This window comes from Pteropus medius, unplaced genomic scaffold (genome assembly GCF_902729225.1).
Source record: "Pteropus medius unplaced genomic scaffold, Ma_sr-lr_union100, whole genome shotgun sequence".
Classification (NCBI taxonomy): Eukaryota; Metazoa; Chordata; class Mammalia; order Chiroptera; family Pteropodidae; genus Pteropus; species Pteropus medius.
Window position 1 is genome coordinate 2,300,117 of NW_024350922.1, and position 26,850 is coordinate 2,326,966.

Consider the following 26,850-nt stretch of genomic DNA (forward strand, 5'->3'; position numbering starts at 1 on the left):
GGCCTGTCCGTCGGGCCAGCCCTGCCAGTGGGCACCCCGCACAGACGCTATGGCAGTCGAACGGGCCACTGGCATCCGCCGTGAGGGTTTTTATTCCTATCATGCTGTCTCTGTCAGATTTTTGGTCAATGCTTCCGTTTGTTTCTTATAGACTTGATATAATTCGACTGTGATGATACCTGGCCCTCTTCTAAGAATTGGTCTGTCGCAATTTTTTTCTAGCCAGTTTTCCTTTTCATTTGCCTGATTTCTCTAACTTTTCCCATTTCACTGTCTGTTTGGGTTTGCGCCATTGTCCTTCATTGGTTAAATGCTGGCATATTTAATTTTACATTCACATTTACCTCAGTTTTTGTTAACGTTAATTTTTTCCTCTAGTCCTTATGTTTATTTTCTAGCTGTTTGAATTCAGTGTTTAACTCGTCCCTTTGTTCATGAAAGTACACAAGCATTTAAGGCGAGGCCACTGAGCCTGGGTTCTGCTCAGGAGGACGCTGCACGGTCATCTGGCTCATGGATGTTGACAATTAGAACCAAGAACATAACAGACAATCGGTCTGTTAAACGGTGTTACCAAATACTAGTTTTTTTCCTTGTGGGGGCGGGGTACAGTGCACCTGAGCAGTGGCGGTCGCCCTAAGTGCGGGATGGCAGGAGCCTGAGGCGGCAGAGTGTCAGCTTCCTCTTAGCTTTGCACAGGCTCTTCGGGCTGTACTGTCCAACACGGTCACCACAGGTGGCCATCGGGCACTTAAACTCTGGCTAGTCCAAATCAAAAATGTTCTGCGATACCAGATTTTGAAAACTTAGTACCAGGAATGTGAAATGTTTTTATTACATGCTGATGTTTTCGCTCCGTTAGGCTGGACTGTAACTGGTTTCTCCTACTTGAGTGTGTCTACGAGACGATTTCTGCTTACTGTGACGCACGGCCCTCGGGTCCCCGTCCCCGCTGACCTGCACGGATGGTCTCACCTCCCTCTGGCCAGGTGAAGATGACAAGCACCATGATGCCAGGTGAGTGTTAGCATTTATTTTAAAAATACACAAAATATAAATTTTTTACATCAAAGTGATAACTTCACTTATACATTGTTCCATACTTACCTGGTTTTCTTTGCATCCTTATGCAAACGTTAATAGATGGATTTGACTGATTTTTTTTTTGCTATGGTTCATGTAAACAGTTGAGACTGCTACATTAAGTAGGTTGTTTTAAAAGTAAAGTGGCCACAGAAACCCAACGGTAAAACAATTCAATTTGGTTTGTTTAATGAAACCGGCAGAAGTCTTAGCAGCTAGATCATCAAAGACTAAATATTGGCTTCTAGGTATTTTAAATATTAAAAACCTTGAGGTTTTCTTCATCTTGTAAACATAACTTAGACCTTGTTGGCATTAAGTCTGAAAAGTAAAACACTGATCCATGATTTTCATCATCCTGCCCGTGTCGATATGCACTCTGCTGTGCCATAGCAAACAAGGAATGAGCGCAATGCTTCAGGAATTCCGAACCGCGCTGCAGGGGTCCCAGGGTCTCTGCTGGGACCACCTGCCACAGGCCGAGTCCGCCCCCCTCTGTTCCCTGGGGAGGGGCAGCACAGGTCCCAGGCTGGTCGGTCCCTCTTACTCCACGGCTTCCGAAGCAACCGAGACCCTGCTTCCGCCTCGGCTGGCGCCCCCGTCTGTCCTAGGGTGTAGAGGCGTCGGGTGGGTGGTTCGCAGCCACTGTCAAGACTGCACTGTCCCTTTAAGGTACCACATGCCACCGTAACTTACGCAGCAGTCCTACGAATGGAGCGCAGAGCAGGTTAGGGGCAGGTGCTGGCGGGAAAGGCGGCTCCTCTGTTCTGTGCAGAGTGTCACCCCGACTCATGGGGAGTGGGCAGACCCCGAGGGGAAATCCACCGGCCTGGCCTCATCAGCGTCTGGGCCTCAAGCCCCTTCCTCTCCTCAAGGGGCTTTAAGAGGATGTCCTCTATAAACACAAAATCTGAATATGCTGACCAGGGCAAAGGGGCTTCGTCAACCGTCTGTCACTGCATGTGGCTGTGGGTGGTTAAGGTACTAGATGAGGACACGGGTAACTCATCGGCTTAGTGTTCCTGTGGTTCTACAGATACGGTATTTGGACCACAGCCAATTCATGAAGCATCACGGGAAGTCACACACTTAATTGTGTCCACATGCTAGACAAACTAGTTTGGAAAGGCAGACACCGAGTGAGAGTTAAGCGACATAGAGTATGTGGCAAACTTGGAAGAGGTATGAGACTGGGGCGGCGGGGGGAGTGGAGGGGGGAGGGGGTCAGGACTCTGCTGAGCCCTGTCACTGGGAGGGGTGAGGGCAACGACCTATTAGACTATATCCTTTTGGAAGGCGGAGCCGGCGCTCGCTGGGTGTGAGCCTCTGTACATACCTCCCGCCACCACCAGGGGGCAGGAAAGGCAGCAGAACGGGCCCGTCCACACCACCAGCCCCCAACGCCCAGCTCGTGGCAGAGCAGATACCCACGGACCTTGAGCACTTTGTCCACCTCCTGTTTGCTCAGATCTTCGCCGCACTCTTGAGTCAGCCGAGACTGGATCAGATTCCGGCGTACCCGGTAATTTTTGGAGAAAATCTCAAGCAAAACCTGTCGATGCTTTAGTAGCAAAAACATGTTATTGTGGGAAGCAATCACCTAAGAAACACCCCCAAACCAGAAAGCCCTGGTCCCCACAGCACAGCGGGGCCCTGTCACCTCATGAGACCCCAGTGAAAACCGAAGGCCTGTGCCCGCAAGAAAAGAGCTGATGAGGGTGGCAGTGTGGCCGAGCCTCTGCAGGCGCACGGAAGCGAGGGACAGCCACCCTCTAACTGCTTAGTCCTGACACTCAGATGCAACGCTGCGTCCATGAAAAGGGGGCCACGGAGTGTTACGTCCCCCCCAAAATAAATAGAACACAGCTGAAATCCCCCCAAAGGCAGAAAAAGCGTTCAATGAGAGAAAATCTGACCTAGTATGTCCAACATGTGACATAGGAAAACACAGGTAAATTACCAAATCACAGAGTTTCCTAGGAACGACGTACCTATCTGGTACGTTACTGACACACCCGGGTGCGTCGGAAATCACACCGATGCACAGCGTTCAGAATAAAGCAAACATCACGTCTGTGATGAACGGAGAATGTGAGGCAGATTTAAAAGACCGACACGCAGATGTCACTGACAACTCTGAAAGCTCGATGCAAAACAGCGCGGACAGAAAGTGCTCAGCGCTCTGCAGCTCCAGCCCCAGACAGCCGAGGCCCAAGAAAACCACCGCAGGGCGTGGAAACACGCAGGCAACGCCTCTGCCCTGGGGGGCAGAACTGAATCGAGGAGGAAGACGCGGGTCCCTGAGGCCAGGAGCAGCAAAGCCAGCCCATGGTGGAGGCTGCCGGGAACGAGACCGGCCCGGCCTGGTAGGCCACCTGTCCCTGCTCAGAGCCCGCAGTGAAAGAGGAAGGAGCGGAGAAGAGGGACAGCACCACGGCCAGCCAGGGACGACAGTGCACCAAGCCCCAGGTTCCCCGCCTTCCCCCGGCCCGGGGAGGCCAGCTGAGCACCCAGCAGCGCGTATGGCACACCAACGAACTGCAGGCTCTCTCGGGGCTCCCTCTGGCCGCTCAGTGATGGCATCTGGGGAGTGGGACTCAGGTCAGGCGGGGAGCGACGGCTCCCCAGGAGCTCGCAGGCGTCGCTGGTTTTTTAAACACACACTTACTGCCTTTTTTCTTTTGCTTATCAGGGGGCTTCGGAGATGCCACCAGCGCAGAGGCTTGCTCAGGACTGTTCCAGACCGTGCCCCTCTACGGCACCACGCACCACAGCCGCCCCCGCCCACCCCATCCCCTCCTGGTCCTGCCAGGCAGTCGGAGAGGCAGACGGGGACCAGGAACTCAGCAGGGGCAATTAAACTAATCTTTACAGTTCAGGCAAACTGAGGGCCCAGGGGACGCGCCCGGCCCTCAGGGCCTGCACTGCGCACGCGCTGCTCCCACTTCGGTTATGCTCTGTTCTCTGGACCCCGTGACCCGTCCAGGTGCGACTAGAGGCAGAAGAACCGACTTCTCTAAAAGTCCAGCACCAGAGGCCTGGTCAGGACGCTCCTGACCCCCACCTGAGGCCGGGTCCAGCGCTGGCTTGCCAGCTGGCGTGGCACCAGCATCTAGAAAGCTCTGTGGGAACAGAACTCCCCTGTGGGGTCGGCCCTGGGCATCGGCCCCTGCGGCCAGCCTGCAGACTGGCACTTGGGAGCCACCAACCTGGGCTCAAACTACTGCCACCTCCAGCCTGCCTGACAGTGAGGAGACCAGGAGCCACAACACCAAGTCAAGGGTGGCTGGAAAACGTGAAACGTGACCGCACTCTGGGTCACCCCCAGGAATACCTCCCGCCAGCAAAGGTCACCTCACCTGATCACTCACGTCTCCAGACTCCCAGAGGGCGAACACCTTCTGCTCGTCCGGGGAAGCAGCCGTCTGTGGGGGAAACTGAGCGAGGCCCAAGGTCAGCTGGTCACTGGTCTTCACCGCGGGGACCTGCCCAGCCCCTCCAGCCACTTCTGGCAAAGCAGGTCTCCGTGCCATCTCCTGCCACTCGCTAGCTGTATGGCCACAAGCTTGCGTGTCTCTCCTCACTGTCACAGGAGGAAGCCAGCCACCCGCCAGCAGAGCTGCCGTGACAGCGACCCGCCAGCCAGGAGCCGTTTCTACAGCAGCCTCTGCTTCGAGTGCCAGCGCCCCCATGCGTCCTGAGGAGCACCACCCCCCAGGACTCCCCGGGACTCCCTGGGGCTCCCTTCAGTGCCTTCCCACAAGGCCCTGCCCGACTCCCGGGCGGCCCAGGCTCCGGCACCTGGACAGGAGAGGGAGGTGGCGCCACACACCGGACACACTAGTGGCCAGGAGCGCACAGAGGCCCGGGGCAGGGGGCGCTCAGATGCAGTCTCAGTGGATCGTTGCAAACCAGCAAGGAAGCCAAGTGAGACTGTCCCCACAGCGCAGGGGCCCACTCGCTGTCAGGCGCACAGCGGAAGTCAGGCCCCCCCTCTCAGGTCCTCACGCCCTGCACAGAATGTGAGGCTAGCACACCTGGAGTCCCCCCACCTCGGACATGGCTACGACCTGGTCCCCACGTCAGAATCGTGGGAGAGCCACGGGGAGGACCACGGTGTCCCAGAGATGCCAACCCCACCCAGAGGAAGCAGCACGGCAAGGGCTGGTCCTAGGGTGACGTGGGGTTCACATCTCTCGCCTTGTGTGCACTCCAGCCGCCCAGGACAGCCTGGCTGTCAGGGGGCGCCCCTCTCCTGCCTGGCCCTGCTCAGAGAAAGGCAAGCCTGTGGGTGGCTGGCCGCGTCTGTGGGGTGGAAAAGGGGTGCTCCTGGGAGAGCAGGGCCCAGACCCTGAGACCTTCCGTAGAAGACCTCACCAAGGAGGCCTGGCACGAGCCGGCCTCCGCTCAGCCCGCCCAAGGCCTGCGCGTGCCCGGGCTCCCATTGGGGGGACAGCATGGCCCGGCACTGTCCACCCTCTGCTCAGGGAATGGTCCCCAACACACACTGCTCTCCTCTTCCTCCACCCGGGGTGTGGGTGGCACACCCCACTAGCCCCAGGCCTCGCCCCAGAAACGCTAATGCAGCCTCTGGACAGGGGGGCCTGGCAGGACCTGGGAACGGCCGGGGGCTGAGGTCCCAGTGCCGTCACTTCCTGGGCGTGTGACCTGCAAACAGGTTCACCTCACTTTTCTAAACTGGGTTTCAAATGTCGTTGCAAACATCAACGACACCAAGAAAAAAAATCATCCTGAAAGTTGGCAAAGCTGACGGGGACCAGTTGGGGTGCCATGGGGTGTGACAGCTGCGCAGACAGTGGCCTGCGATGCAAAACCCACAGCTGCTCACTTGAGAGGGCGCAGAGCCTGAGGCCTGCTGGCCCAAGGTCACGCACAACCTCCTGAGCGCTGAGACTCAAACCAAGGTCAGCGGTCCAAGTCCGCACACGCCACACAGGCTCCCCCAAAGCCGGCGGGGCCGAGGCCACTGCAGTGACCAGATTCCTCTCCACGGCTCCTCTGAGCCAGGACAGGGGCCGCTGGCTGGGCCCCGTGCCACCTCCCCACCGCCCGCCGGCGGGCACAGGCTCTACTCACAGGCACCAATATCTGTTTGCAGCCGGCGGCCAGCACCGTGTCCTGCAGCATGCGGTCCGAGATGCCGCTGAAGAGCGTGTGGCCTGGGGGCAGGCCGGCCAAGTGCAGGTTGAAGAGGCGCTTGAGCTCGCTCAGCGTGAGCACGAACTGTCTCTGGAAGGTGGCCTCCACGAAGGCCCGCAGCTCCCGGGCCACCGGGGCGCTGGCGCAGCCGGGGGGCGGGTGCCCATTGAAGCTGTCCCCACCCGCTGCCCGCCCGGCAGGCAGCCCGTTGGCCAGCCTGTTGTGGAGGCCGGCGCTGGGCGACGTGTCCATGGGCCCCTCGTCCTCTCCTTCCTCACTCAGCGGCTCCTCCTTGACCCGCACCCCGGGCAGCACCGTGGACGCCCGGGCCTGCTCCTTCCTCCGCTGCAGCTCCTGCTCCAGCAGCGTGTGGTTCTGCTGGGCCTTGCTTCTGGCCACCTGGACCCGCTGGTCCCCAGAGACCAGCCCTGCAGGCCCTGGAGGGGGAACACGGGGCTGCTCAGGGGGAACATGAGTGGCAGAGGCAGAGAGGCAGGCCCAGGGCCCCTCCTCCCCGAGGACAAGCCCTCCACCCCAACCAGGGACACCCCGCCATCTGGGGCAAGGGGCCAGGAGAACTACAGGCCGGCTGGGGCTGCAGTGGGGACCAGCCCTGCTTTCCCCCCCGCACCCCCCATTACAGGAGACCGCAGCCGCCCCACCAAGGACAGAAGAGACGGGAAATCAGGTTTCTGCCCTCGGAGATCCCAGCCGTACCCCCGCCACCCAGCTCCTGCCGACCCGAGCAGGTGTCGGGGGCCCTGAGTACAGAAGCTCCCGGTCCCTGAGGCTGAGGCCTGTGGGGGAGGGGGGGGGAGGGCCCACGCCCATCCCAGCCGGGCGCCTGCCACACCTGACTGTCCCTCTGGCTGCTTTGGCGTGGTTTCCTTCACGAGGTTATAGACCTTTTCTAACCTGGAAAGAGCAGAGGACAGCTCTAGACCGTGTGGGCCAGCACCTGTCTCAGCACAGCGTCCCCCGCCCCAGGATGGTGGTCACTGAAGGCCGCATGCCTGGGGCTGACCTCTGGGGCCCAGACTAGGCCCACCCGCCCTGCCGCAGGCCTGTGCTGTCAGCAGCGTCCCCAAGGGCGGGAGGGGGCACATGCCATGCGGCCGGCCTGCCCCGGGCACCCCCTGCCCACCGGCCACGCGCGTACTTGGCCTGGATGCCGGTCCACAGCATGTGCTGCCGCCGGGCCACGTCCGGATGCTTCCTGACGAAGTCCTCGTCGTAGGGCAGCGCGAACTCCCAGCCGCGGCTGACGCGCACCACGGCCACGTGCTCCAGGAAGTCCTTCACGTCCTCCGCACAGAGCTGCGGGCCACAGGGGTGAGGCCAGCCCCGCGCCCCCACGCCCAGCCCCACCCATCGGGAAGGCCCTCACTCACTTTTGTCACCGTGGCCACCTCCTTCCTTACCACCCACCGGCTCTGCGTAAACTTCCACATCTGAGGAAGAAAGAACAGCTGTTTCAGGCCGGCCCCCTGGGAGGTGGTGCCGGCCCGGGGCATCAGGCGGGCCTGGGTGTGGATCCTGGCCTCTTAATAGCGCTGGGGCAGTGGGCAGTCACTTCGACGCTGAGCCTTGGGCGCCCCCTTTGTAAAGGCCCCCCAGGGTGGTCTGCGGGAAGAGGCTGGACCACTGCCCCCCTGGACCACACACGCCCGAGCAGGGATGCCACGTCGCCTCCAGGGTCTCGGCCGTCGGGTGAGTGCCACCGCACAAGGCTGAGTGAGGCTGCCACGACACTCTGCACCAAGACACGGGCACCCAGACCTGACGCCCCAGGAGCCGGGCCACCCAGGTGGGCCAACACGCGGGCATGGCGGTCACAGTGTGCAGCTCCGGGGTGCAGGCTGCAGCGGGCTCTGAGCACCTGCCCGGGCCACAGAGGCGCACGGGTCCCAGGAGCTCGGGGGTCAAGGCCGAGGGGACACCTTCGCAGGGTGTGGGTCCGGGGAAGGACAGGGGCGGGCAGCTGGGGCGATGGGGGTGACCCAGCCCAGGAGCCGCTGCAACAGTCCAGGACCACATGCGGGGCAGCCGTGTGGGGCTGCGTGGCCGGGGCTGTGACCGCGATCGTCGGCCCCACCCGAAGTCGGGGCTGTGGGCTGGTGTGGCAGTCACCCCGACTGCTCACTACCAGTTAGAAACCGGGCTTGTATCATGGTTTTGATTTGTAAAAGTCAAAAACCAAGTCACCACTTTAGAAACACCACTTGGGCCAAACGGAAGGGGTGTGGCCAGAGCCCACCCCCGGGCCCGGGCTCGCAGCCCCCATGGGACGGACTGGCAGCTCTGCCGAAGCTGGGGCTCCAGGATTCCAGGCGGGCGGGGAGAAGCGAGTCCAGAGCCCCACCGCCCTGCCCTGGCCATAAATGGCAGCACTTTGCCCACTGCCCAGCCAAGGTCCAGGAGCCTGTGCCGCGCCTGCCACCTCCCCTGCCCCGCCCCAACCTGAGGCCGGGGGGCCAAGCACTCACCACAAAGTCGCGGCCCCTGCAGAGCACCTCGGCGGGCACGCCGCTGTGAGGGCTGGAGGTGTCCTTGGGGTACAGGATGTCACTGCAGCGGGAGGGGGTGGCAGGTCAGCCCCTGTCCACAGCCCCATCCCCTGCCCCAGGCTCCAAGTGGAGCCCAGGACCCCACTTGAGGGCTGTCCCGCATGGTGACACGCACTCAGGGAGGAAGCACCCCCACCCCCAAGAGCTCTTTTTCCAACCCCTTGTGACCCTGCTCACACACGGCCCGGCCCCGGGGCCACTGCGTGGTTGTGACAGCCAGCCTCGGGGACTGACGTGCCAGCCCACAGCTCTGGGAGACAGGGAGTCCCACCAGGAGACCTGAGGGTGGGGAGGCGGGGGCTACTGGGGCCCGGATGGGCTCTGAGCATGGGGGTGGACCTCTGGGGTGAGCAGGACCCACATGCCAGGCCCAGAAGCTTCCACGTGGCTCCACGGCATAACCCAGACCTGGGTCCAGACACAGACCTGTCACCAAGGACACGCATGCCACCCCCAGGACACCACGACCACAGGGCCTCCACACCTGCGGCTCCCTGCCCCTCTCCTCCTACCAACTGGCACCGAACCCTCAAGGTCAAGCTCTGTGCCCACCCCATTCCTGTAAAAACTGTGGGGACAGGGGCCTGACTGGCGTTGCCATCACGGCCACACACGGAGGGAACTGCTTAGTCAGTGTGGAGTGAATGTGGTCCAGGCCCTGGACCCCTGCGCTCAGCGCGCTCATGGCAGCGTGCCTGCCCCGCCCCACAAACCTCCCAAAGACAGGGACAGAGCCGGAACGAGAGCGCAGGGCATGGGACAAGCGATTAAGACGTTCACGGAACAAATGCACGGATGCCGCGTCATCTCTTCACGGACACAAAAGGACAGGGCACGGAAGGAGCATTACCCACAGGCCTTGGTATGGCAGGAGGACAGCGCCACATCAGGGCTCACAGGGGGACCCAAACAACATGCAAGGTCCAAGAGGCCCCCCTCGAGTCATGGGGACAGACCACAGCTGAGGGGGAAGCAGCCGCAGGGCACTGCAGGGGCCAGGCGCTGGCGGGCCGCTCTGCCTGTCTGGGCCAGCGTTCTCGGTGTAGAGCAGGACAGCCCTGGGTCCCCTCCCTCCGTGACGTAAACACATAGTCGGTGCCATCTACTGAGCGCTGTGCCACCGCAAAGGTCTGCCATCTGCAACCACTTGTGCGACACACAACCAGCTACAGGTACCGACCACGCCAGGCACCTGCTGCCCAGGGAACAAGCGTCACCGTGTGGCGGTGACATGAAGGTACTCCACAACTTACTTGGCCAACGAACAGGAACGATGGACTTTTTGCAATGACTTTTTAGAAAAATGAGACGATTCCTATTTCAACAGATTGTTTACCTTACACCACACTTTCTAAAAAGTATTTTACATTACGCTATTTAGAATTAACGTCACTCAAATATGCATAAAACGTAGACAACCATGCTATACTTCCCGAGGGGGTGACGCTGTGCCAGGCACGACGACAAGTACCGGGGACGTTGGGGAAAGTCAACAGACAGTCCTGTCCCCTCGAACCTGACAGTCGAGTGGGGGAGGCAGCTGGACTGGCACGGGAATCCCAGGCGGAGAGAAACAACAGAAAGACCTCACGTCGCAAATTTAAGAACTAGAAATCCCGACAGGACGTGCTGAAATTCACACTTCGATGCACCTTAGTGAGCCGTGGAAAGCCAAACGAGAGAGAATCTTAAAGGAAACAGAGGCGGGGGACCCCTCAAGGACCACGTGTTAGACCATGTGCTCGTCGGCACGGCGGAGTCAGAATACAGCGTGCAGAAGGAAGATGATCTACCCAGAATTCTACACTCGGTAAAAAATGGCCTCGGAACAAAGCTGAAGTAGGTCTTGCCCTTCGCCCTCTGCAGACTTCGGTGAAGACACTGCCACGGCATCCTCTACAGAAGGAACTACCCCGGCCACACACTCGGAGACGCAGGAGTGAGTGACGAGCGCATAGAGCAGATGGAAAGAAGGCTGATCAGATAACGTCTTGTGGTGTGTGCAACGCGGAATCACAACACGCAAACACCACGGCACGTGAACCGGGAGGAAAGCGAATGTAAAGCGTTCTGAGTTCTCTGAATTGTCCGGATGAGGGTAAAAAGCGGCCATTAACGTGAACTGAGAGAGGTCACGGGTGCACGCCGAAACCTGTGGGGGCTTCGGGAAGAACGCAAGGAGGGCTTCCAAAGTGGCAGGGGGTGGAGCCACACGAGGGCCCAGGGAGGGTCCGAGTGACCGGCAGGCGGGGCAGGCGGGCGCAGAGAGCCGGGGCGGTCACAGGCACACTTACCTCTTCACCACCCAGTTGCCTTGGACCAGCATCGCCACCTTCTGGATGCCACGCAGAACGGCCACGGAGTCGGTGGAAGGGCCCAGGAGGCTCATCAAGTTGGCAAAAGGCATGACCTTCACTGAGAAGGGAGGACGCAGGGCCATCAGCCAGGGGAACGGGCCTGGCCTCCCTGTGCCCCACCAGGCCTGCAGAACTGGCAGCTCGCAGATAAGCCCCGCGCATGGGCAGTAGGGTGAACACAGTGACGGCGACACGCCTCAGCTGCGTCCCCTGGACGCACCTGCTGAGGAAGACTGGGCGCCTAAGGGGCAGATCCACCCCTGCTCAGGCCCAAGGACATTTCGCAACTTACCCACGGCCACCAGGCTAGTAAGTGGCAAAGCCAAAATGAGACCCCGGAGTACTGGGGTTCAGTGTCCGCACACTTTATACCATGCTCTGCTGACCGCAGGTACCTGAGCTCCCTGCCTCTGTGAGCTCGGCAGCACCTGGGGAGGCCCCCTCTGTCCTCAGGCCCAAGACCCCCGAGTGGGCACCGCAGGAGAGCAGCCCAGGGCCCGGGACTCAGCTCTGAGGCTCAAGGCTCCTGTCCCCACTCACCAGCTCCAGGCCCCACAGGTTCTGGCCCTGAGAGTCCCTGAGAAGCAGACCAGTCCCCGTGTGGCCAGGCTGTCACCTGCTGGGCCAGCAAGTGGACGAGCCTGGCTGCTAGAGTGACTGCAGCTCACGCCCACGGGCGGGGCGGGGCCTGGCCCTCTAGCGGCCTGTCCCTTTCCACAGCAAACAGACTACGCCAGGAAGGTGGGTGGCCCACTGAGCGCACAGCAGGGGTCTGCCACGCTGTGTGGGGACACCAGGGGGGATCTGCGTAGAGGGGCCTCTAGCCTGACCCCTTGGTCACCTATCTCAGGACGGGGAGGGGACACCGCCGCTGGGCCACCTACCATTCCTCATCAGGGTCTTGATCTGGTCAGCCAGGGGCAGGGCACGCAGCTGCGCCATGGACAGGACGTGGCTGGGGGCAGCCGGCTTGTCTCTGTCGGGAGCAAAGGCGGGCGTCAGTGGGGCTGGTGGGGCTGTAGCAAGCGGGTGCCCGGTCCCCTACTCACATCTCCTCCTCCTGGTTGGGCGGCATCAGCATCACGAGGTATTCACTGTGGAAGGGGAGCAGGGTCAGTGCCCCAGGACTTTATCACTGTCCCAACTGCCCGTGACCCCAGGCTGAGGCGCCTGGGACAAGAGCCACAACCGAGCCCACTCCTACCCTCCCCCCGCCAGAGACGGAGGACCACCCCTGACCCAGCCCCTCCATGGCCCTCCCCCAGGCTACAGAAGGGGCCACAGTCCCGGGGAGGACCCACACCAGTGTCAGGCTTGCCCGGTCCCACCTGGGTGACTTGACGAGCTCCGTGTTCTCAATGCCGCTGGGCCCCTGGCACAGCAGGTACTGGCGCTCATGCTCGGAGCGGCTGTCCTGCTGGGGAGGAGCATCGCTGAAGCCCCCGGCCCGCACCCCCAGGCCCCTCTGCCACCCGGTTACCAGCATCGCCTTCCACTGCAGCCACCACTGTCCCGCCCCAAGGCCGGCAATAGGATCACGCGCAGCCCAAGGAGGTGGCCTCAGCCAACTGTCGTCAGGGCTTTGTACCCGCCCAGCACCGCGCCCTGTCTGACAGGGGACACTGAGGGTGACCATGAGAATGCCCGCTGCGGTACCCCGAGCACCCGCTCAGTGCACTGTGTCGCTCCCGGGGCCAGAGACCGGGCCGGCTGTGCCACTCCCGGGGCCGGCCGTGGCACTCGCTCACCCTCAGGCCGTGGTGGTGCAGGTGGACCCAGGGCTCCTCCGCATGCTTCTTCTGCAGGAACTCGTAGGACTGCACGCGGCGCTGGCGGGCCTGCTCCGACTCCGGCCGAGAGAAGCGCACCTTGCGGGGAGGGACACGATGGCCTCAGGCCTGGGACACGTCCTGGGCTGCTGTCCCAGCCCCACCAGGAGGCCGGGGGCCCCACATCTGGGGCATTCCCCTCACCTCCCGGCACAGGGCTTTGAAATTCAGCGGCAACCACGTCTCCCTCAGTGACCTGCCAGCACAGGCCAGGGAGCAGCTTCACCAGGGTTTCCACCCCCACGGAAACCGCACCCCCATCTTCCTATGAGAAACAGCCAGTCCCCCTTCGGTTCCCCAGCCCCCAGACGCCCTCCTGGCTACAGGGTGGGCGTGGGACTCGGACGAGACAATCCAGGAACCAAGTCCTCTTAGCCACAGGGATGTGGCCAGATTTGGCCACGCCGGAGTCTTTGAATCGTTACTTAGAAATAACGATGAAGAGGTGTCTCTCCCACCCACGTCTCAAAAGCTGGGAGGATGGGACTCTGCAGCTGGGACAGCTCTGCCTCTGGGGACAGACACCCCGCCTGAGGAAGATGGCCCCGGAGCAGAGAAACCAGGGGTCAGTGACGGCGCCTGAGCACCTGAACCCAGCCCCACCCGAAGGGATCCCTCAGCCTTTCAACAGTAGAGACCAACACGCCCTGTTCTGCACGTGCCAGTCCCCTGGGGTCCAGATGGAGCCGCCCGAGCCGCCCCTCCCGTGACAGGCACCGCACAGGTGTTGACTGGACCACTCTTGGGCCTAGGGAATCCTACAGGGGCCCGCGAGTGCCTGCGAGATCGGGGTGGGGGCCCCCGGGACAGGAAGAGGTGCCCAGGTCATCTGGCGAGCCCCCGAGAGCAGGACGAGCCCCCACACAGGCTGTGCGTTCGCATCTCCAACAGTCACTTGTGCTGGATTTTTCTTTAAATACTCATTTCAATCTGAATGTGCTTAACTGAGGGAAACTTTACAAGCCATAAATGGAAGGTTGATATTCTAATAATCCTTAAAACGCAGGAATAACTACCAGGATAGAAAGCCTTCGTGCACCGGTGAAAGGATGACCACGTGCTTGGCCGGCATGGGAGTTCGGGGTGCAGACTCTGCGGCTGGCTGGGCCTCCTCCTCCCGGCAAGTCCAGGCAAAGCCCAGGACCCCGTCCCTCACGCACGCCCAGGGCCGCGACCCTGGCTGCCACAAGGACAGCGCACCAGGCAGAGGGGGGCTGGACATCCGGCCAGCCCAGCACAAACATTAGACGACTGCCAGCTTCTGCGCCCCCCGCCCCAGGCTGTGACCCCCGCCCCGGGGCTCACCGTGATCTGCTTCGCATCTTCTTCTGCCTCGTCCTGCGAAGAGTCTCCGGCTGCGAGAGAAAGCAGCCGACTCAGCGTCTCTGCTGCAGCCAGGCTCCCGCGCCCCGCCCCGCCGCCCTTGGAGGCCGGGCCTTGTGTAAGTCAGGGGTTCTCAACCGGGTGCCATTTGGTCCCCCAGGGGCCGTCTGAGGACGCATGGAGACATTGATGGTCAAAACTGAAGGGGTGGCTGCTCCTAGAACCCAGCGGGGAGGGGCCAGGGCTGCCACTGAACTCCGTGCGCCGCCCCCTGGGTGCCTCCCCCGCCCAGGAGGACGCCAACCCAGCCCGCCCGGCCAGAGAGGAGGGCAGGGCCAGGGCGCACCCTCGTGGGCTGCCTCCCTCTCGCGGTGCTTGGCGTCCGCCTTGTCCAGGTAGGAGAAGCTGGGCCGCAGCTGCAGGATGCCGCGCAAGGGCGTCAGGTGGAGCTCGCCTGGCACAGGAACAGGGCTGGGGCCGGCGCTAGGAGCTGGGGCCGGCCCCCGGCGTGGCTCGAGGCAGCCACAGACTCCCCTCGGCCCACTGCCCGACCCCCTCCCACCTCCCTGCCAGGCCAGGAACCACCCCAACCCCACCAGCCTGCTGGGCGCAGCGAGCGCGTAACCAGGTCACAGCACGAACTCGGCTCTTCTCGCAAAGCCTCCCCCTGCCGGCCGTGTCCACAGCAAACGCAGCACCCTCACCGTGCCCGCAACCCCACAGACGCCCCGACGGCCCCTTCCCGTCCTCCTGCCTCTCCTGTCCAAGTCCCCCGTCCCATTAAGAAATCCACTAGGCAAATGTGGCATGAGGGCCGCTGGGACCTCGCTTGTGCGGGCATAGTTTTCGTCGGCCTTGGGTCCATGCCATCGAGGCAAGGGATTGCTGGGTCGTGCGCGTAACTCAAAATTCTGTCGCGGACCTCGAAAGCTGGGCTGTGTCCCGGGAGGACAATGACCTTGAGCCCATCCCTGCCGGTCGGGCATGGCTAGCCCGAAGTCCCTCAAGATGGCCAATTCCAGCCCGCTGACCGTCCAGCCCGCATCCCCACAGGCCTGGCCTCACGGGCGTCTGGCATTCGGGGGAGAGGCTGCACGCCAGACTGGGAGGGCCTCCCCATCGCACCCTGTCCTGCTGCCATCCCCACCGGCCGCCAGGAGCCACGCGGGGGTGTCCAGCCGCGGGTACCTCGCCTGTAGAGCGCAGCTGCGTAGCGGGACGTGTTGCTGGTGGTCTGGGAGGAGCAGAACGTCTGTTTGTCCATCAGCTTCCTGGGAGCGTGCGGGATGGACGTGAGAAGAAGCGTCGACTGGGCCTGGCCGCGCAGTCCCTCCACCCCCAACACGTTCTGAACCCAGCGGCCCGGCCCAGGGCTGCAGGGGGTACTGGGAGAAGACCCAAGGCCAGTCTAGAGCCTGGGGTACAAGGGGGTGGGAGCCCCCACACCCCTCGAGGGACCTGGGGAAACGTTTCCCATGGGGAAGGGCCTGTGCTAGGCCCCATGGAGCAAAGGAGGGATGCCCATGGGAGCCCACAGGGCAGGGCAGGCCTGGTGCCTCAGGAGCCCTGGAGGGCAGCCCCCTGGGGACGCGAGGCTGGGACTCACGAGGAGTACGTGCTGGTCTCATCGGCACAGGCGCCGTCCACGTTCAGCGCGATCTGCTCCCCTTTGCTACGGCAGTAGTTGGGATTCAGGGTGTCGATAGCCATCTCAAGCTCTACCTGGAGGCAAGCACCCCACCAGCTGTGAGGACCCTGAGGCACAGTGTCCGGGGACGCCCCTGACCACACTGTGGCCACCTCCCAGGCACCCGGCAGCCCTGGCCCTGCCCAGGGCACGGCTGACACAGTCCCTCCCCAGCTCCTAGGCGTCGGTCCACACCGCAGGCCGCAAGGCCTGTTCCTATAGGAGAGGCCAGAGTAGGCTTTCGGGGATGGGGAGGGAGTCCTGCGGGTGGGTTTGTCCCCCAACCCACCCCACCCATTCCCAGAGATCTACATCTGGACTCAAAATCAAGATTTCCCATAAAACTCCTATTTCCACTTCCTCCTGAAAAGTCAGCGGAACTGGCAGTACTGGACAGCTCCTCCAGGTGGCAGTGGCCTTGGGGCTGCGGCCGTCACCCCAGCCTATGGGCACCAGAGCCCCTGCCGCGCCCTGTGAGCGTGGCCCCGCCAGCCCTTGCTCCTCCTGATCCTCAGGCCTCCCCACAGCCGCCGCCCTCCCTCCTCCTGGTAGCTGTCCTCCCTCCGGTCCCGAGGCCCTGGCTGTTCTGCACTCCCCACCCGCGGCTTCTCTGGGCTTCCAGTCCCACGGGCCCCCTCCCGCCCCCCACCCCGGCACGAAGCGCAGCCCCACCTTCTGCTGCTTGGGCTTGATCTTGGCTGAAAGGTGCGGGATGTCATCGTAGGTCATCGAGGCCGGACGCACAGGGTACTGGGGACAGAGGGAGCCACAGTGCACTCGGTCAAGCCCTGACCAGAGCTGCTCCGGGAACTCAGGCCAGAAGCCCCATGGCTGCCTGAGCCCAGAGGCCATCCGCCCAGTCTGACGCCCAAGGACACGAAGCCCCGTGCACATCGCCCTGATGGCCTGGTACCCACAGAGCACCACTGTGGGCGTTGAGAGTGAGGTTCGAGGTCGAGCTACCAGGTGACAGGCCATCTGGTAGAGGACCTGGGACTGGACCGCGAGGATGCAGAGAGGAAAATCAGGACGGGCAGCGCACTGCTCACCGCCGAGGCCGGGCGAGGCCACGCGGGACGCCGCCATCTGGTCTCTCCCTCCCTGCCGCCTGCCGGTGTGAGGCTGTCCGTAACAGAAGGCGAGGAGGGGGCTCGCGCGCATGCACTTTCTGTCTCCCCTGCTGTGCGGGCATCCCTTGGTGGGGGGACGAGTCACAGTCTGCACCCCTCAAGGAGCAAGGCAGCCTCCCAGTGAGCCTGGGGCATGGCAGAGGGAAGGCTGGGCTCCGGGGCCACCTCAGGGAGGCCGCACTGGGCCACATCCGGTTCAGGACGGCCCTTCTGGAAAGCTTGCTTCAGTAGCAAGCAAGCTACCGCTTCCCGAGCTGGGGCGGGGGACAGGGACATGGGGCATGTGTCCAGGGACAGTCTAGAGCCCAGCTGGTCCGCGCCTGTGAAGGGCTTGGCCTGGGACAGGCTCGCTGGGCAGCTCCAGGCCCCCAGGGCTCGGGCTGGGGAGGTGGTGGCAGAAGCGCGGGCTCTAGAACCTTGCAGGCCTGCGTTCCCATTACGCTCCACTTGTCACTCGTGGTTCGGGCAAGCGTCTTGCCTCCCCCAGCACGGGTGTCCATGCGTGTCCACAGGGCACAGGGCCTGGCACGCCATGAACACACACAGGGCCACTGCCGCCAGCATGGTCCCACAACACAGCAGCCACTCAGGGACGGGGCAGAGTCCCAGGTGCCAGGTCCCCAGCCCACAGGCCATAAAGGCCGAGCCCGCGGGACAGATGAGGCTCACGCCAGCACACACCTGGCACACGGCCATGGCCGCCCTGCTCCTCGTTTTCTCATACGCGATATAGGGACAAAAACAACAAACTATTCTCAGGAACGCAAAATAGCACAAAACGGTGTTGCAGTTCCTCAGAACGCTAAGTTTCCAAGTGACCCATGGGCCACGAGAACACGTGTCCGCATGCACGCTGCGTGAGAAGGTCCCCGGCAGCGTCACTCCTAAGAGCCCCACGCGGAAATGACCCAATGGTGATGCACACGTGCCCCGGCCACGCGGCGCTAGCCCGCCACGGGAAGGACTGCGGTGCAGGTGTACGGCGACCTCGGAAATGCGACGCCGAGTGCCAGGAGCCGGGCGCACAGGCACGCACAGGTAGCGTTCCGTTTACATGGGACGTCCAGGCCGGGCACATCCACAGGGACGGAAAACGGTTGCCCAGGGCGCAGCGGGGGGTCAGGGAGTTGGGGGTGTGCAGAAACGTCCACAACAGATGGTGGACCTGGCCGCACAGCGCTGGGAAGCGACTGGACCCCACTGCCACGTCCCCCGGAACAGTGCACAGATTTGACCTCAATAGGCGGCTACAAAAGCAACAAAGGCCTCACAGGGCTGTCGTGAGACGGTGCGTCACACGTGCACAGCGCTTAAAGGGGCCTGTGGACAGCCACGGTGATGAGCTGCGGCACAGCCGGGAGGGGCGGGGCAGGGACGACAACCGGGAGACTCACACGAGCAGGACCGAGCTGCTGCGCCAAGCGCCCGCGTCCCCATGACAGCAGGCACCTCGTCTCGGTACCGGCAGCGTTCTAGGCACCCCAACATGGTTCACCTGGTCCCCACAGGGACCCTGCAAGGCGGGTAGTATTACTAGCACCGTTTTGCAAATGGGGAAACTGAGGCACAGAGAGATCAAGGAGCCCCCCCAAGGGCTGGCAGCTAAGTGGGGTGGAGCTGGGCCTCGGGGCCGTGGTCTGTCCCGAGCCCGAGTTCTAACCGCCACACGGCTCTGCCTCACGGCCGCCCCGGCTTCCCACCTGCGAAATGCAGGACTATTTGTCGCACCCATGAAGGCGAGGAGGACCGTGCTATCAGACCACGCGAGGCGGGGCTGCCACCACCCACCGGCACCCGCGTCCCCCCTTTACCTTCCGGCCCCGTGATTACCTGAAACAGGTAGAGCTTCTCTGCCAGACTTTTGGCCAAGTACACGTCGATCTGGGGACAATGAAGAAGGCGTAATGAGGACATAACCCAGTGCCCGACTGTCCGCCAGGCACACGCACCTCAGCCCTCGGGGGCGGCTAGTGGCCAGCAGCAGCCTGGACCAGAAACGAGGGGGCTGAGTCTGCAGTCTGGGGGTAGCCGGGGCCCTCCCTACAGCTCCTGGGGGCCAGGCCCTGAGCTAGCCAGCCCCGTTGCATCAGCCTGTCGCCCTGTCTGCGGAGCAGGCCCTTGGAGCCGGGCGGCCCCGCCCGCTTCCTTCTCAACAAACACTAACCGCTCCCACCCTGTGCACCTGCCCCGCTTCCTGGCTCTGCACTTGAACCACACTCTCCAGCCTCCAGGCCTCAAGAACGAGTGAGGGGCCATCGACACGGAACATGGGACAGGGACACACGGGTGAAGGGTGCAAAGGCCCAGGGGCCCTGGGAGGGGGCCTGATCTGGGAGACTGGAAACTGCCTCCCACTGCCTGCCAGTCCCGCCCCAGAGCCCTCAGCTTCCCAGTGGCAGGAACACGGCCTCGTCACTGCTGCCACAGCCCCGGTGGATCCACGGAATAACTGCTGAATGACCGAATCTGAGGAAGGGCGGTTGTCAAACCCATTCATCCATCCAACAGAGAGTGTCACCGAACAACTATCATGCCAAGCACTGAACCTGGCTTTGCAGACGAGGCAACTGGGATAAAATCACTGCTTTCGCAAAGCTTGCATCTTAGTGGAGAGAGACCGACGTCTGTGGCCAAGTGCGAGGCAAGGCCGAGGTAAGGGGCCAGAGTGCTGGGGGAATAGGGTGTGCGCACGCGGAGAGGCCACGTGACCACGCAGGTGATCAGGGGAGCCTCTGACTAAGGAAGCTGGATTGGAGACCTGAGGGATCGGGGCTCAGCCAGGCAGGTACCTGGGGAGAGTGGGTTCCAGGCGAAGGGGACACCAACAGGTTCCTGGCTGGCCTGAGGATGGAAGGGACTCAGTCCCACTGCCTGCGGCCCTGGGCACAGGCGCTCCTCCTGGGCAGCCCGGGCAGAGGGTAGGAGCAGCAGTTACCTCCTGTACGACTGGGTCATCCTCTTCATTGGCCATACTAGGGGGCAGCCGGCCGTGAGGTCCTTGGACTCGATCTGTAAGAGAGCGAAAGGCCTGGACTGTCAATCAGTCATTCAGCCAACACTCCAGGTGCCCATTCTGTGACAGACGCTGCTCTGGGAAGGAGGAGCCCCAGAAAAACAGAAATGGGTCTTTCTATATCTACTGCAGAGTCAACAGTGGATGGCCCACTGATTAACCCATCAGCCAAAAAAGGGAGAGACAAAGAATGAGTGCAAACAGGTGGATCTGAGCCATAACTGCGGAAAAGAATGACCAGTTTTAAGGGGTTTCTGACCACTCACAAAGGAGAATTCAGCACCAGGCAGGAGAATGGAGGCTGGCTGGTCCACAGCCATGATTAGAACACCCCAATACTAGGGGCCAGGAGGAAGCTTTAAAGAGCCAGAGACTTCCAGTCAGGATGGTGGAGTAGGTAAACACTGTGTTTGCCTTCTCCCAGGACCACTAAGTTATGGAACAACTAAATTATGGAACAACCACCCTTGGGAACCACCTGCAGTCTACCTGAACAGAAAAGTCTTACAACTAAGAATACAGAGAAGCAGCCACATTGAGACTGGTAGGAGAGGCAGAGACACAGAATGGGCTGATTTGCACCCGCGTGTGGCAGCGAAGAATCAGAGGGACATCTTGGCTGTGGAGGTCCCCATATGAGGATTGAGCGATCCCAGCCCCAAACCAGGCTTCCCAGCCAGGAGCACCAGTGCTGGGAAAGAGTCCCCACAACAGGTGGCTGTGAAAACCAGTGGAGTCTGTCAAGGTGAGACAGAAGGCTGCTGTAGACCAGGCATCCTCTTAAAGGGCCCACACATGGACTCACTCGTTCACAAACACCTGCCCTAAGCTCCAGAGAACAAACAGCAGCTTGAAAAGTACCAGGGACATACAGAGAGGAGCTAATTTTCTAGCTTCAGGGCAAGGGCTGGAGGGGCAGGAGTCAGGGCAGCTCTCTTTGGGGTCAGAAGCGCTGGCAGGCACCATTGCTCCTTTGCCAAGCCCTCCCCACAACCAGCCGACTGGTGGGGTCTAAACCTGAGTCTCCATCAACCTGGCTAACACACTCCACCCTGGTGATTCCCTGAGACCCCACCCTACTTACACGCCAGGCCTGAGCCTCTTCCAGCAGCTACTCCGCACAGCAGCCTGCCTTCGCTTGTGATGCAGACTTTCCTAAAATCTCTCACGGTTCACAAACCTCAAACAAGCAGAGGCTGGCCTCGGCATACCATGTACCTCTTGCTAAACAGCCCAAGCCTGGCACTAGTGGTGACTGATCTCAACTTGCATTATAACGCCCAACACTTGGCTCCAAATCTGGCATAAGCTGCGGTGAGTGTTAGTTTGGAATGTAGCTTCAACAGAGCGGCCACAAACCAGCTCAAGTGCTAAATGGCCTCAGCTCACACAGCATAGTTCCCACCAAATGGTCCTAAGTCTGGCACTAGTGGCTGCTGACCTCAGTTTGTAGCTTAGCCTCTCCCAAGCAATTCCAAGCCCAGCACAAGTGGCAATCAACTGCAGATCTCCTTCTAGCTCCCACCAGGGAGCTTCAAGATGGACATAAATAGTGCCGACCTTGGCCTACACAAGAGCCTCTACCAAAGGGCCCCAGAAACAATAAGCCCAGTGGCCAGCTTCAGACCCCACCAGAGAACCACTCAACAACTAGTGCCACAAATGACAGACCCAAAGGCATCAGAGCCCCACTACAGCGACTCTTGCTCCGTGAGGTCACCCCCACACAACGGATTGTCTGCTGTAGTCACAGGCAGTCCTCACAGCCAGCTGGCCTGAGGGTCGATTCCATCCACTAACGTGCCAACAGCAATCAAGGCTCAACTACAACAGAAGGACACACACAACTCACACAAAAGACACCACTGGAGCACCCAACTCAGGTGACCAGGAGACTGTGCCACTGGGCCCCACAAGACACCTACTACGTAAGGCCACCTTGCCAAGAATGAGAGACGTTGCAGATCTACTTATGGAGACAAGCAATCTACACATACAGAGTGTAAAACATCAGTTGCAAGGACCCTAATGGACTCAGGGGAAGAACAGATGAACTCAGTGAGAACTTCAACAAAGAGAAAACACAAAACAGAGCCAGTCGGGAATGAAGAATACAGTAACCGAAATAAACAGTACATTGGAGGGCATCAACCGCAGACTAAATTAAAAAGAGGATCGAATCAGCAATCTGGAAGACAATGTAGTGGGAAACACCCAATCGGAACGGCAAAGAGAAAAAAAGAAAAAAGAAATGAAGACAGTTTAAAGAGTCTCTGGGACAACATCAAGCATACCAACATTCGCTTCATAGCAGCACCAGAGGGAGGAGAGAGAGAGAGAGAGCAAGGGATTTAAAACCTATTTAAAAAAAGAACGACTGGAAACTTTCCTAACCTGGCGAACAAAGGAGACATACAAATCCAGGAAGCATGGAGTCCCAAACAAAAGGAACCCAAAGTGACCCGCACTGAGACACATCGTAATTAAAATGCCAAAGGTTAAGACAGAGAGAGAATCTTAAAAGCAGAAAAGAGAAAAGCAGTTAGTTACCTACAAGGGAGTTCCTATAACCGTTAGCTGATTTCTCAGCAGAAACTTCACAGGCAAGAAGGGATTGGCACAAAATATTCAAAGTGATGAAAAGCATGGACCTACAACCAAGGTTACTCTACCCAGCAATTCTATCATTTAGAATCAAAGGACAAATAAGGAGTTTCCTACACAAGAAAAAGATAAAGGAGTTCATCACCACCAAGCCAGTATTCCATGGCATGTTAAAGGGACTCCTGTAAGGAAGAAAAAAATATATAAGAATATATAGGAAAGAAAAAATGCTCACTGACAAGGCAAACACTTAAAAAAGCAGTTGGTCAACCAACTATAAAACTAGTACAGAGGTTAAAAGGGACAAGTAGGAAGATCATGTGCGATTAAAACAAGAAACTAAGAGATACACACAAACACAAAGAAAATAAAAATAATGACCCAAACAAACATGGAGGGGAAGGGTAAGAATTGTAGTGATTCCAGAACGTCTTCAAACTTAAGTGACCATCCACTTAAAATACCCTGCTCTAAACATTGCTTGGTATATATGAAGCACGTGACAACTACCAACCAAAACTCAGAGCGACATACAAGAAATAAAGAGAAAGGAATCCAAACACAACACTATAGAAAGTCATCAACACACAAGGCAGCAAGAGACTAAGAAATAGAGAACTATACAAATAATCAGAAAACAATTAACGAAATGGCAATAACTACATACCTATTGGTAATTACTTTAAATGTAAATGGACTAAATGCTCCAGTCAAAAGACACAGGGTGGCTGAATGAGTAATAAAAAAGACCCAAACATATGCCGCCTACAAGAGATCCACTTCGGATCAAAAGATATACACAGACTAAAAGGATAGAAAAAGATATTTCATGAAAATGTAACCACCCCCCCCAAAAAAAAGCTGAGGGGGGCAATATTTATATCAGACAAAACAGACTTTAAAACAAGGGCTGTAACATAAAAAAAAACAAAGAAGGAACCACAATAAGAGGATATAACTCTCATAAACATCTACACATCCAACGCAGGAGCACATAAGTCTATGAAGCAAACACCGAAGGCAGTAAAGGGTGAGATCGACAGTAATACAGTCATAACAGGGGACTTTAACACCCCACTGACGTCAACGGATAGATCGTCCAGACAGAAAATCAACAAAGGAACAGTGGTCTTAAATGACACATTAGACCGGATGGATGTACTTGATATTTTTAGGGCATTTCACCCAAAAGCAGAATATATATTCTTTTCAAGGGCACTTGAAACATTTTCCAGCATAGACCACATGTTAGGGCACAGGACAAGTCTCAATAAGAAAACTGAAATCACATCAAGCATCTACTCCAGTCACACGATATAAAACTACAAACTACAAGATAACTGAAAAACACAGAACCACATGAAGACTAAATGACATGTCACCAAACAATGAATGGGTTAGCAGAAGATCAAGGAATAAATCAAAAGACACCCTGAGACAAATGGAAATGAAAACACAGCCACCCACATCTATGGGACAAAGCCAAAGCAGTTCCAACAGGGGAATTTATAGCAATGCAGGCCCACCTCGAGAAACAAGAAAAGGCTCAAATACACAATCTAAACTTGTCCCTACACTTTAGGGCCTAAAGGAACTAAAATAAGAACAAAACCCAAAGAGAGTTGAAGAAAGGAAATAAAGATCAGAGCAGAAATAAATGAAATAGAGTCCTAAAAACCACACAAAAGAGCAAAGAAACTAGGACCCGCTTCTTTGTAAAGATAAACAAAATTGATAAACCTTTAACCAGACTCAAGGAGAAAGAGAAAAACCCAAACAATCAGAAATGAAAGAAGAGAAGCGACAACCAGCGCTACAGAAATACACAAGATTAAAAGCGAACACTACAATCATATGCCAACTAACGGGACGACCTGAAATAAATGAATTAATTCATGGGAACATACAATCTTCCAAGAAGGCTGAATCGGAAATAGAAAATCTGAACAGACCAAATACTGCTAATGAAATTCAACCAGTAATCAAAAAACTCCAAAACATAAAAGCCCCGAGCCACATGGCCACAGGTGAATTTTCCAAACATTCAAAGAAGAATTAACACCTATTCTTCTCAAACTATTCCAAAAATTTCAAGAGGAGGGAAGACTTCCAAACTCATTTTACGAGGCCGGCATTAACATGATTCCAAAACCAGACAAACACGTTACATAAAGAGAATCACAGGCCAATATCCCTGATGAACACAGATACGAAAATCCCCCCCAAAATATTAGCAACCTGAATCCAACGATACATTATAAAGATCATACACCGTGATCAAGTGGGTTTTATTTCCAGGATGCAAGGTTGGTATAATGTCTGCAAATCAGTTAGCGCGATACACCACACAAACCAAACGAAAGGAAAAGATCATATGGTCATATCAACAGATGCAGAAAAAGTGTTTGACAAAATCCAGCATCCATTTATGACAAAAACTCTCGGTAAAGTGGAAATAGAGGGAATGTACCGCCACACAACAAAAGCCAGATATGACAAGCCCACAGCTAATACCGTGCTCGATGGAGAAAAGCTGGAAGCTTCTTCAAGATCAGGAACAAGACAAAGATGTCCACTTTCACCACTTTTACGAAACACAGTATTGGAAGTCCTTGCCACAGCAATTAGGCAAGAAATAAAAGGCATCCGAAATGGAAAAGTAAAACTGTCATTATTTGCAAATGCCGTGACACTAGAGAACCCTAAGGATGCCACCAAAAAAACTATTAGACTAAATTAATTCAAAAAAATAGTGGGATACAAAACTAATATTCAGACGTTGGTAGCATTTTTATACATCAATAACAAAGTATCAGAAAGAGAAATTAAGAAAAAAATCCCACTTACAATTATATCGAAAAGAATATAATACTTAGGAATAAAGTTAACCAAGGAAGTACAAGACCTGTATTTGGAATATTATAAGATGTTGAAAAAACCAAAGATACAAATAAATGGAAGCATATGCTGTGCTCATAAACAGGGACAACTACATCATTAAAATGCCCATACTACCCAGAGCAATCGAGTCAATGCAATCTCTATCAAAATAACAATGGCAATTTTCACTGAACTAGAATAAATCATCCTAAGATTTATATGGAACCGCTAAAGACCCGAAAAGCCAAAACATTCTTGAGAAAGAATAACAAAGTTGGAGGTATCACACTATTTGACATCAATCTATACTACAAAGCTACAGGCACCAACACAGCAGGGTACTCGCATAAAAAGACATAAATCCATGGAACAGAACAGAGCCCAGAAATGGAACAGAATAACGAACGCCTAAATGGTTAATTAATCAATGACAGAGGAGGCAAGAACACACGACAGGATGAAGACGGTCTCTCCAATAAACGGTGTTGGGAACACTGGACAGATACGTGGCAAAAAATGCAACAGAACCACTTTCTTACACCAGCTACAAGAATAAACTTCAAATGGAGTAGAGACCTAAGTGGAAGACCTGACACCATAAAACTAGAAGAAAACTTAGGCAGTATAAACTCTTCTGACACTGGTCTTAGTAATAGCTTTGGGGATGTCTCCTCGGGCAAGGAGAACAAAAGAAAAAAAAATAAAATAAAAAAATCGGACTACATCAGACTAAAAAGTTTCTGCACAGCAAGGAAACCATCATCAAAACAAAGAGAAGCTACTGAACGAGGAGATATTCGTCAATGATATATCCGAAAAGGAGTTAATATCCAAAATATATGAAGAACTCATACGACTCGACACCAAAGAAAGAAAAATTAAAAAACTGAATAAAAAATGGGCAGAGGACCTGAACAGGCCTCTCTCCAAAGAGAACTTACAGATGGCCAATAGACATGTGACAAGATGCTCAACATCACTAATCATCGGAGGAATGCAAATCAGAACCACAATGCGATGTCACCTCGCACCTGTCAGAACAGCCATCATCAATAAACCAAACGACAAGTGCTGGCGGGGATGTGAAGGGATGTGAAGGGATGTGAAGGGAGCCCTCAGGCTCTGCTGGTGGGACTGCAGATGGGCGCGGCCACGCCGGAAAACAGGGTGCAGCTTCCTCAAAAATTAAAAATAGAACTGCCTTATGACCCCGCAAT

General features: G+C 57.5%; 1 protein-coding gene across 8 annotated transcripts in view; it reads right to left on the minus strand.

Moving 5' to 3' along the window:
* Window positions 1-1,013: 1,013 nt before the first annotated feature.
* POLR3E (RNA polymerase III subunit E) overlaps window positions 1,014-26,850 on the minus strand; it is a 29,706-nt gene continuing 3,869 nt past the window's right edge. For 3 of the 8 annotated variants that reach the window (XM_039840245.1, XM_039840241.1, XM_039840247.1), the window contains exons 2-21: window positions 20,072-20,145; window positions 18,967-19,017; window positions 16,679-16,756; window positions 15,926-16,041; window positions 15,508-15,590; window positions 14,666-14,809; window positions 14,302-14,351; window positions 12,916-13,035; window positions 12,496-12,584; window positions 12,217-12,261; window positions 12,052-12,143; window positions 11,105-11,225; window positions 8,730-8,811; window positions 7,635-7,694; window positions 7,403-7,560; window positions 7,097-7,158; window positions 6,181-6,680; window positions 4,443-4,520; window positions 2,519-2,644; window positions 1,014-1,788 (exon numbers count right to left, since the gene is read on the minus strand). In XM_039840245.1, the coding sequence (XP_039696179.1) occupies window positions 1,732-1,788; window positions 2,519-2,644; window positions 4,443-4,520; window positions 6,181-6,680; window positions 7,097-7,158; window positions 7,403-7,560; window positions 7,635-7,694; window positions 8,730-8,811; window positions 11,105-11,225; window positions 12,052-12,143; window positions 12,217-12,261; window positions 12,496-12,584; window positions 12,916-13,035; window positions 14,302-14,351; window positions 14,666-14,809; window positions 15,508-15,590; window positions 15,926-16,041; window positions 16,679-16,756; window positions 18,967-19,017; window positions 20,072-20,107 (2,148 nt within the window). In that variant the 5' untranslated portion in view covers window positions 20,108-20,145 and the 3' untranslated portion in view covers window positions 1,014-1,731. The remainder of the gene's footprint in view (window positions 1,789-2,518; window positions 2,645-4,442; window positions 4,521-6,180; window positions 6,681-7,096; window positions 7,159-7,402; window positions 7,561-7,634; window positions 7,695-8,729; window positions 8,812-11,104; window positions 11,226-12,051; window positions 12,144-12,216; window positions 12,262-12,495; window positions 12,585-12,915; window positions 13,036-14,301; window positions 14,352-14,665; window positions 14,810-15,507; window positions 15,591-15,925; window positions 16,042-16,678; window positions 16,757-18,966; window positions 19,018-20,071; window positions 20,146-26,850) is intronic. The other 5 variants (XM_039840248.1, XM_039840244.1, XM_039840243.1 and 2 more) reach the window with 4 other exon arrangements.